At 44.7% G+C, this 11,345-nt stretch overlaps 1 protein-coding gene across 6 annotated transcripts in view; it reads left to right on the forward strand.

Moving 5' to 3' along the window:
• LOC138742532 (lisH domain-containing protein ARMC9) overlaps window positions 1-10,730 on the forward strand; it is an 83,768-nt gene extending 73,038 nt beyond the window's left edge. For 2 of the 6 annotated variants that reach the window (XM_069897063.1, XM_069897064.1), the window contains 3 exons: window positions 1,866-1,971; window positions 7,428-7,659; window positions 10,168-10,730. In XM_069897063.1, the coding sequence (XP_069753164.1) occupies window positions 1,866-1,971; window positions 7,428-7,659; window positions 10,168-10,287 (458 nt within the window). In that variant the 3' untranslated portion in view covers window positions 10,288-10,730. Of the gene's footprint in view, window positions 1-41; window positions 1,770-1,865; window positions 1,972-7,427; window positions 7,660-10,167 lie in introns of those variants that run through there. The other 4 variants (XM_069897065.1, XM_069897068.1, XM_069897066.1 and 1 more) reach the window with 3 other exon arrangements.
• Window positions 10,731-11,345: the final 615 nt, after the last annotated feature.

The raw sequence follows: 11,345 nt of genomic DNA on the forward strand, positions 1-11,345 counted from the left end.
ATTGAAAGCATTGAGTCAGGGTGTGTAATTTTGTGTTACAGGAACTACTCCACCAAAGACCACAAGGAACTGCTCCACCAACAACCACAAAAAACTGCAGAGAGTAATGAACTTGGCTCAAAATATTTACACTTTCTTGACTTCCACCCTTCCAACAGGTGGATGATCAGGGTGTAAAATCCCACACCAGCAGATTTAAGGACAATCTCTCTTCCACTGTTATCAGACACCTAAATGAACCCCAAAATATAAAAAAAATGTTTCTTTTTCTCCATACCAATTGCTGGATCTCTGTAACTTTTTTACACTCGCTTTGCTTTGAATGAAACGTCGACTGGTCTGCTCGAAGCGCAACCTCGCTACACCTTGGTACATGTAACATTAAACATAAAAATGATCATTCCTTGAGCAAAAGAGTAGTGAAAAGCTACCAGAAAAAAAAAAATCATGTTCAGCATTGCCCAGAGAGCTTACAAGGCACATTTAATCTTGGATGATCAGTTCTATCTATCATATTTTGATGAATTATCTAGACCAGCAGCTGACCCATTGAAGAGATGGTCTATCATTTGAACAAAGATTCAAGATTCCTTCATTGTCATGTACACAAAAAACAAAATGTGTTTTTCTCTGGGTGCCCTGTAAAAGCACACAAAGACGCACCAGTGGTAAAATGTGTTTTTCTCTGGGTGCCCTGTAAAAGCACACAAAGACGCACCAGTGGTAAAATGTGTTTTTCTCTGGGTGCCCTGTAAAAGCACACAAAGATGCACCAGTGGTAAAATGTGTTTTTCTCTGGGTGCCCTGTAAAAGCACACAAAGACGCACCAGTGGTCCAGTACCACTGTTAAAATGAGAAGGAGAATCCTTTTAGAGTTATCAGTTATCCATGGATCCTTTCTCCTGGGTTTCTGAAACCGCCATTGCAGCATGGCCTCCTGTCTCCTTATTATCAGTCGGGGTCATGTGAAAAATGCAATCCCATTGCAAGGAAAAAAATTTTAGGGAATGTCTCTTGGAGTGCTCAAAGTTTAAAAATGTGCTTTTTAATGAATGTTTCAGACAACTGCATAAATGGCTGGACTGGTCTGAGGTGCAGTACTAACCAAAGAGTGTCAATGTGCAGACAAACTATGCAGCCATGCTATTATCCAGGAGCATCCTTTGCACAGAGAACTACAACAGGAGGAGGAAGAGTAACAGAAAGAAGGCCAAGGCACAAGCTTGTAATGAAATACTCCCACGAGGCAATGCAGTTGGGCCTTAGTTATTTGGTCTAAATTTCAGCTGATCACATCATTCTATATTTTTAAGGCTTGAAGAATGAGCCCAGGGCACACCTGCAGGTAACAAGTCCAAAGTATCATTCCAGATAACCAAACTGGTATCCTGGGGGTCATTAATGACCAGCTGTTTAGAACAAGCAGTCGATCAACGTGTGCAAGAGCATATTGGAGGCTGGGTTTTGTGCAGTTAGTGAACTGAACCATAACTTCTAGCCACACTGCTTTCTGAATGTTGTGCTTTGTTACACAAGTCTGGGACATTTTTTACTGCCATAATTACTGTTTGAATTTGTCAAATTGCTCTAATGAAGTTTGCTCATGGCTGCTCATAAACTTGAAATTTACCTTGAATACAGAAAGAAAATCAGATAAAACCCCAGGTTAATGATTCAATTTTGCAGCCAACTTTATTCAAAATACACTGATGTGATATTTATGTCATCCTGTTATTTTGTTCACACTGCTAATATCACTTCTTTGGGTCTTCAATAAATGTCTTGCAGCAAATAAAATTAGATAAATTTTGTGGGAACTAAAATATTAAAAAACTCATTATTATGAAAATGTTTTATTCTGTAGATTTTGATCACAGTACATCTATTGGTAACTATGAACAGGATCTTACAGCAGCTCCAAATGTATGTGATATGGGGGTATCTGAAAAATGGAAGACAGAATCTATCAGGTAAAAAGACATTGCATATAATAAAATATACTGTCAGAAAAAAATTATGAACATTTGTCATGTTGATTAAATATATAAATATTTGGATTCAACCAATCACCTGTAGGTGTCTCCTATAGGCAGTTAATCATTCAATTTAATATTATACATGTAATTGGTAATTATATTTAACTTGAGAACACCGTTTAACATTTTACTTTTTGATGCAATAGGAAATGTGTTTAATTTCCCATCTCTGCAATTGTTTTGAATGCAGTGTAGCAGCGGCTACAATGCTCCTGCAATAACACACGCAACCAGATGGGTTGAGCTCAGTGAGCAGACTAGTTTATTCCAGGCTGCTGAGCTGCACTTGTACTCCCAGCCCGGACCTGGCTGAGAACCGCGCTGAAGGGCACTGATGTCACCCGGGCGTCACGTAGTCTCCAAGCACGGGTTTCTGAGCCCTGAGCTGGAAGGAAGGGAAACCCCCGACGGCAGCATTTTGGCCGGCTGCCCCACCGCGTGGCTTACAAGCGGGGCTGGTTCGCCTGCCTTGTGATGAGCCGCCACACAGCCACCCACACCCCCCACCCCCAGAACCGCTGCCAATGTCCTTTTTTGCTGGGCGGCCTCGCTTCTTGGGCTGGGCAATGACCACGGGGTTGGTGGGATCGAGGTGCACTGGCTTCAGCCTGTCCATGTAAACAGCTCATGCCTACTGCCCAAGTCCAGCGTGAACGTCAAGCTGAAACGCTGTATAACCCTGTACGGCCCCTCGTACGGTCGCTCCAGAGATGCTGGAGTCGGGCCCCGCTGAATGAAAATGAATTCCACGGAAAGCAGCTCACCAGGAATGTGAGATGGGCAGGTGCCATGCCTGGGCGTTGGGGGGGTTCAAAGGAGTCCAAGCGTGCCCTGAAGTGAGGAAGTAGTTCATGCGACGATCACTGGGGATTGTAAGGTGTGTTGACGAACTCACCAAGTAGTGCCAGAGGCGCACCGTCGACCAGATCAGCTGATGATGCCTACAGATCTTCCTTGGGAGTGGAGCGGATGCCCAGAAGCACTCAAGGAAGTTCGTCTGTCCAATCGGGACCGGTGAAGTACGCCATGAGCGCCGACTTAAGGTGGCAGTGCAGACATTCGACCAGTCCATTGGCCTCCAGGTGGTAGGCCATGGTGCAGTGTAGCTGTATCCCCAACCTGTTGGTGAGCTGTACCCAGAGCGCAGATGTGAACTGGGCACCCCGATTGCTGGTGAGGTGAGCCGGGACAATGAACCAGGTGACCCAACCATGCAGCAGGGCTCGGGAGCAGGAGTCGGTGGAGGCATCTGGCATAGGTATCGCCTCGGGCCAGCAAGTGGTGTGGTCCACCGCCGTAAACAGATAACGGTTGCCCTGGGAAATGGGTAAGGGCCCGACGATGTCCACGTGAATGTGGCTGAACCATTCCCGGATGTGCTCGAACTCCTGTTCCTGGTGTGCCTGTGCACCTTGGCTATCTGGCAATGGGTGCATGTTCTGGCCCAGCTCACGATCTGCTTCTGTAGCCCAGTCCATACATACTGTTCTGCCACCATCTGGACCGTGGACCTGATGGACGGATGTGAAAGATTGTGGATGTGACGGAAGACCTGCTTGCGCCTCTGCTGCGGAACCACTGGCCGCGGGGTGCCCAAGGAGATATCACACAGGATGGTGCGTTCGCTGCTTGGAGTTAGGAGGTCTCGGAACCGCAGGCCGGTGATGGCGGTCTTGAAGGCCCTCGTCTCCTCATCAGCTTCCTGGTCCCGGGCGAGCTGGTCGAAGTCGAGGCCTGGCGTCAGCGCGCAGATGGCCGGTCGCGAGAGTCCATCGGCAACCACATTGTCCTTCCCCGCTTGTGCCAAATGTCAGTGGTAAACTCTGACGCGAAGGAAAGGTGACACTGCTGCCGATTCCTTTGCCATCGCGAACGCCTGGGTGAGGGGTTTATGGTCGGTGAAGATGGTAAAAGTCCTCCCCTCCAAAAAATAGCGGAAATGCCGCACTGCCAGGTACATGCCCAGTAACTCTCGGTCGAAGGCACTATACTTGAGTTCTGGCAGGTGGAGCAGGTGGCTGAAGAATGCCAACGGCTTCCAATGCCCATTCACCTGCTGCTCCAGGACGGCACCGATGGCTGTGGCAGAGGCATCGACAGAGTGTGCCATATGAAGGTTGGTGGGCGAGCATGGTGGCCTTCGCAAGGGCGTCCTTGGTGGCCTCGAATGCGGTGCATGCTTCTGGGTTCCAAGCGAGCATCTTGTGCTTGCCTGCAATGAGGACGAACAGCGGCTGCATGGTGTGTGCAGCTCCTGGGATGAAGCAGTTGTAAAAGTTGGCCATACCCGCGATCTGCAGCCCCTTGAGGCTGTTCGGGTGTGGGAACTCCCTGATGGCGGCAACCTTCGTAGCGGCGGGCGTAGCTCCTTCGGCCGTGATGGTATGGCCCAGAAACTGCATGGACTCTTTCCCGAACTGGCACTTGGCTGGGTTGATGGTAAGCCCGAAGTCGGCCAGCCGGGAGAAAAGGGCACATAGGTGAGCCTTGTGTTGTGCCCGGTCCTTGTTGGCAACAAGAATGTCGTCCAAATAAATAAAGACGAAATCCAAGTCCCTTCCCACAGAGTCCATGAGGCGCTGGAAGGTCTGAGCAGTGTTCTTGAGCCCGAACGGCATGCACAGGAATTCGAACAGACCAAAGGGGGTGATGATGGCTGTCTTGGGTATGTCCTCAGGGTGCACCGGGATCTGGTGATATCCACGCACCAGGTCAACCTTTGAAGAAAACCCTCGCGCTGTGCAGTTTGGCCTTAAAGTCCTAGATGTGAGGGATGGGGTAACGGTCAAGAATGGTTTCCTCGTTGAGCTGTCAATAGTCTCCGCATGGACGCCAGCCGCCGGAGACTTTCGGGACCAGGTGGAGGGGCGAGGTCCACAGGCTGTCGGACCGCCAAATGATCCCCAACTCCAACGGGTGCGAAAACTCCTCCTTCGCTTCCTGGAGCTTGTCAGGCAGAAGCCTGTGTGCCTTGGCGTGAACTAGCAGGCCCTGGGTGGGGATGTGGTGGAACACCCCGTGGCGCGGCGAGGCAGCGGTGAACCGTGGCTTGAGGAGTGTCGGGAACTCGTCCAGATCTGCTGGAACTTGTCTCTGGGCGTGCTGATCGTGGCTGATCGTGGCCATCTGCAGTCGCTCCGAGTGGGAGGCATCAAGGCGAATGGCCTGGAAGGAACGGGCATCCACCAGGTGCCTACCTCGAATATCCACCAGAAGCCCATGTGCGAGGAGGAAGTCTGCACCCAGAATGGCAGTCAGGAGGGACGAGATGGCGAACCTCCACACAAAATTCCGTTGGCCGATTTGGAAGTGGACTGTCTTGTCTCCATACATCCTGATTACCATTGCATTGGCCACACAGAGGGGAGGTCCACAAGGTCGGTTCCTGGATTCGAAGGCCGTAGCCGGTATGACACTGATCTGGACTCCAGTGTCAAAGAGGAACCGCCGGCCGCTGACTGAGTCCCGCAGGTAGAGAAGGCTGTGTCCTTGGCCAGTCGCCGCAGCCATTAACAGCAGCCAGCCTGGTCGTTTCCCTGGAATGAGCAGAGCTGACGACACTTGCAGGCCTTGGCTCCCCTGTGCTGATGGCAGAAGCAGAGGCCTGAAGCGGATGCTGTGGCCTTGGTTATGCTCTTGGGGGCCCCTGCAGGGGCCGGGTGCTCTATCCCAGTGCTAGGGGCGGCTTGGCGTGGTCATGCCCGTGTCTCGTGACCTGCTGGACCACTGAGCCCTCCGGGAATCGTGCGAGCCATAGCTCTTGGGCATTCTGGGCGACCTTCCTCTGGTCAGTGAAGCTCTCCTGAACCAGCAGCGGGCGGATGTCGCTGGGCATATGTTCGAGGAAGATACACTTGAAAAGTGGGCAGTTGGTGTGCTCACCCATGAGCACGAGCATCTCATTTATCAGTTCCATCGGGGACCTGTCCCTCAGGACGTCGCGGTGCAGCACCCGAGCGGCATGCTGGGGTCTGGATAGTCTGAGTGACCTGGTAAGCACTCGCTTGATGGTCTCGTACTTGTCCTCGGTGGATGGGTACTGAACAAGGTGCAGCACGTGTCTGGCGGTGGCTTGGTCCAGCGCAGCGACCACATAGTAGAATTTGGTCGTGTCTGATGAAATGTGGCGGAGGTGAAACTGGGCCTACACGTGGCCGAACCAGGTCTCCGGCTCTTGAACCCAGAATTCAGGCAGTTTTGCGACTATAGCGCTGATCCCAGGCTCGCTCATGATGGGTTTAAAGATGTTTGAACCAGTTGGGGTCACCAATTGTAGCAGTGGCTACACTGCTCCTGCAATAACATATGCAACCAGACGGGTGGAGCTCAATGAGGTGGGCTGCACTTATACCCCCAGCCCAGATCTGGCTGAGAACCACGCTGGAGGGCGCTGATGTCACCCGGGCGTCACTTGGTCCCCAAGCGCGGGTTTCTGAGTCCCGAGCTGGAAGGAAGGGAAACCCTCGACGGCAGCATTTTGGCCAGCTGCCCCGCTGCGTGGCTTACAAGTGGGGCCGGTTCGCCTGCCTTATGGTGATCCGCCACAGCAGCCTCTTTAAGTGTAGGATATCTTTTGTCTTTGCCACATGCATATGACATGCTTGTGGGTCACAAAGAAATTTTGAAGGGACTAGAAAAGGAATTAATGTCGCAAACATCATCACCCTTGATCATCTTTCCATTTAAATTAAAAGTATACAAAATATAAGGAAGAGATTGAAAAGGCTAAACAAGGGTCTCTGCCATTCAAGGCACTCCATTGGCTGAAATTTGCTCCCATCTTCACCAAAACGTTGTGTTACTTCAGAGTTCATGGAAGATCCTGTTCATCGACAAAGCTCAATTTACATATGCGATTCTTGGTTTATGTTGTTCTCATTCTGTATTTTCCAACCAGAGGAAACCCCTGTTGGCACCTACATTATTAATCCCTTGCACAATATTTGAGGCAAAGAAAGTCTGGTAACTGCTCCTTCCTGCCCATATGTTCTCAGTCTTCTCTGTCTGCCTGGTAAAGATCAGTTGTGGTTTTTATTTTTTGCTTTGTATTGCTGCACAAGACATCAATACATTTATGACCATATTTCGTTTCCTCAATTTTACTTTCTTAACATATTGAAGAAAAAGTTATTCATATTGCATTTGGTGATCAGAATATCTTGTTTATCATTTTTGATTTCTAGTATCTGCAATATTTTCTCTTGTGTCAGGAAAAATGTGGAATTGATAGATTTTTAAAATTCTTCATAATGTAAAAAATATATTAAAATTAAGTAGATTAAGTGAATTTTGCTAATGTATGAGAAAGAACATCATGGTCCTGGTGATCATACAAATTTAATGTCAAGAAAATTAAATGGTGGTTTAATTAGAAAATGTTATTTCATCAGAAAAAAAATAGGTTTTTTATCTTTATTAATCCATCGTGGTATCATTTCCCTTGGAGGCAAAATGATTACATTGCTGCATTCAACAGTCGGCCTAAGATTCCAAGGACTCCAGATCCATCTACTAGTCCACGCAAAATCAAAAGTCCATCAATTGTCCCTCAATTTTCTCAGTCTGGCCCTCAACAACCAAGTTGTCCAAGTTCTGCTGGGTCCTCTAACAGAAGCAGACAGGGTAAGTTTAAAAACAAAAAGTAAGGAAGATTAAAGTTTCTCCCATATACTGTAAACGGTACTGCAGCACACCACACCACAACATACTGAGCTATGGGTTTCAATTAATCATTCCTAAATGAGACAAGATTAAGTTTTTCATCGTATGCATAGGTACATTGTACAGTACAATTACATTCTTGCAGCAGCTAAACAGGTACGTGAAACACACTAACAGTATGAACTGAATTAATTATCAGCAATTAAAAAGAAATAGTAATAGTGAGTTGCCACATTCTTGGTCTAGAGAAGGGGGAAAAACAGTTTGCTTCTATTTCCTTATCACTAGTACTGCCTATTAGAAAGTACACCCCTAAAGGTGTACAGTCAAGATTAGTATATGTACATGTGTCACTTAAACATCCTCAGTGCTCTGTCAAAGGCTGGAATTAATCATTTAGTTTACTTCCTGTTTCTATCTCACGTTTTTTTTCTGTATTCTTTTCTGATTTCAACCCCCACCCCATATTTCCTTTATCTTTTCTCCTTTGTTTTCAGCTTGTCTGATTGTTGGTTGGGTATTGATAAAACATTTGTTTCATTTGCTGCCACACAGACAAAAGCAGTTTGAGAACTGTTTCCTGGATATGGACATATATATTTTTCCAAACCAAAGATTAAATATTTTGAGAAGGGTGCAATATTTGTCTTGGTTGTATTAATTTTGATGTATTTCCTAGGTATTGGAATTTTTTTCCAAATTAATGCAGATTTTAACTTCTGCAACTGATAACACTGGACAACATTTTTTTCAAAAGGTTTGCTTGCTTCCTGAAAAAAAAATGGGGATTACGATAGACAACTTCAAGCTGGACACTAAGATAATTTGAGATTTGTTGTATCACATAGGTAATTGCAGAAACCTTAAATGAACTTTCATTGAATTTAGCATAATGGCGCTGACACGTTGCGTTAGTTCAACTGACTCAGCATCTGATGCCTCTCATGTCAGTGTCCAACAATAGTCGGCCAGCATTGATGGATCCCGGATGCCCTGATAACTTTTTTTCCATGATCTCAATGTCCTGGTGAAACCTTTCACCATGTTCATCACTGACGGCACCAAGATCAGAGGGAATAAGTGCAAGTGTGAATGCAGAAGATGAATTTTCAATGACATGTTGCACTTTATGGTTTTGTAGGCTTGAAGTAGACTTAAAATATGAGGGGAAAACACAAAATGGGTTGTATCTAACAAATGGTATGTGATAGGAACATTTTAAGGTGAATTTTGTGATCAGCAGCCCCAAATCCACCCAAAAATGTTCAGTGAACAAATCCCATGTAATCCTTTGCCAGATTAAATGATGGTCATAATCCGATGCTGTGTGAGCAAACGAACCAATTGTATGATCTTTGTTCCAGAGTTATGAACTATTGATTTTCAGTATCTACTTGTATGGTGTTTACTGTTTAATATTTCTACTGGCTAACTACAGCTTTGAGAGAAAAGTGTGATACAAGAAAAGTCAGTATAGTAATTGGAACCAAGTAATTCAAAGACCTTGAAGTTTTTGTTATATTTTCTGTACTGTATTGAAATAACTTGAATAGCAAAAAGGATATTCAATGGATTCCAGTTTAATAAAAGTCAAATTTTTAGCAGCAAAAATGGTATTGACCAAACAAAAGGTAGTATAATGGATTAATTTTCCGTAATATTTCCAATGAAGCATCCTTGACCTTTGGGACACAGTGTGCTTCCCATTTTTCCTACCTAAAAGGTAGGTCCTAGATTTTTCTCAAACTAAAGCCTTCCATATGGCCAACTTGTCATTCATACCTGCCTAATATCCATCGGAGTCCAAGAACCAAATTCATTCATCTGTTGCCTTGTCACATTACTGTTAAATAGACAGTTTACCTGAGTATGGCCAGTGTCAGCTGCCATGGGCAAAACAGTCTGGGAGAGCATTGATTAATACTTGCAGTCGCTTCCTGCCCATCTTTTGGTCATTACCATGATCTCATTGAATGGTGGAGTTTGTTTGATGGGCTGGATGGCCGACTCTTACTTCTATTTCTTATGTTCTTTAAGATAGAACATCTATTTTAACAAGCGTTAAATAGAATTATCTAGACCAGCAGCTGACTCATTGAAGAGATGGTCTATCATTTGAACAAAGATTCAAGATTCCTTCATTGTCACGTACACAAAAAACAAAATGTGTTTTTCTCTGGGTGCCCTGTAAAAGCACACAAAGACGCACCAGTGGTCAAGTGTCCACTTGAGGATTGGAAGTCCACCTACGATCCAAGAGATAGTCATTTTATGACCTTATTGACAGTCCTCTATCATTGCATGTTCTTTCTTGCACGACTTTTAAAAATACTCAACATACATTTCACTCTCTAATACATCAGTTGTTGCAAATAATGCATTTCATTTCATTAAAAAATGGAGAATTATAAAGAACAAGTTAAAAGAGTTAAACTTGCAGTTAAATCAACTTGTTTGTTCCTTCTGCAGGCAGCCAATCATTCAGAAAATGATGACAAATCTTTCCTCAGGAACCACCTGCTGAGGTTTTCAAAACTTGGTCAATTTCCAGCAATGATCTTGCTTATCAAATATTATCTACAACCTTGAATCAGAAAATTCAACAGGAGAATGCAGCACAATTTTTGAATCAAACCCTGCGTATGTTTTTTGTACAAGATGATGAATAGAATACTTTGGAAATAATTTCAGAAATATAAATATGAATAATTTATTTTTTCCCCACTTCCATCTGCTTGTATTTTTTCACAAAGGTCACAGTTTCTGTTTTTGTTAACGTAAAACTTGTTTATTGCTCGTGTACATTTGGAATACCTGTACTTTGAGGAACCTACTTTTCCCATATTGCTTTGAAGAAGAAATAAATAAAAGGTACTATCAAAATGTGGCAAAAGACTATTTGTCTGAAACAACAGTGATTTCAGAATTAGAATGTATTGTCATGAAATTCATTGTTTTCCAGTAGCATTATTGTGCAAATATTGCTGTAAATTATATTTTTTAAATAAATAAATTGGTGCAAAGGTGAAAAAGGGTCTGTGGTTTATTGTCCATTCAGAAATCTGATGCCAGAGGAGAAGCGATTTTTGTACTGCTGCCTGATCCTCTTCAGGCCACTAATGGTAGCAATGTTCAGAGGACATGACTTGGGTGGTGAAGGTCCTTGAGGATAGTGGTTATTTTCTTAAGACACTGCCTCTTGTAGATGTCCTTGTTCGATGTTCATGATGACACTGGCCGAGTTCACAACTCTCTGTAGTTTTTTTCCTGTCCTGTATGCTGGCACCTCCATACCAGGCAGTGCTTTCAATACCCTCAGCCATATATCTGGAGAAATTTGCAAGTGTTTGGTGACATGCCAAATCTCCTCAAACTCCATCAGTGCATGTATTGGTTTTAAAATGTCCAGAATTCTTGCATTGCATTTGCTGAATGAACTGGATTTTATCACGTACCTCCAGTAGCATAGTCACATTTTATTTCTCCTTGATTTTGTCATTAAGAAAATTATTAAATTGTCGCAGTTTCTGTATACATTTGCCTAAGGATATTAATCCAGAGCCATACTTTATTACACTAATAAAGTATGGTCTGGATTTTGCATTAACTATGAGACTGAAATGATCAATAATGAAAGGTCTGATAAT

The sequence above is a fragment of the Narcine bancroftii genome, chromosome 9, assembly GCF_036971445.1.
Source record: "Narcine bancroftii isolate sNarBan1 chromosome 9, sNarBan1.hap1, whole genome shotgun sequence".
Taxonomy (NCBI): domain Eukaryota; kingdom Metazoa; phylum Chordata; class Chondrichthyes; order Torpediniformes; family Narcinidae; genus Narcine; species Narcine bancroftii.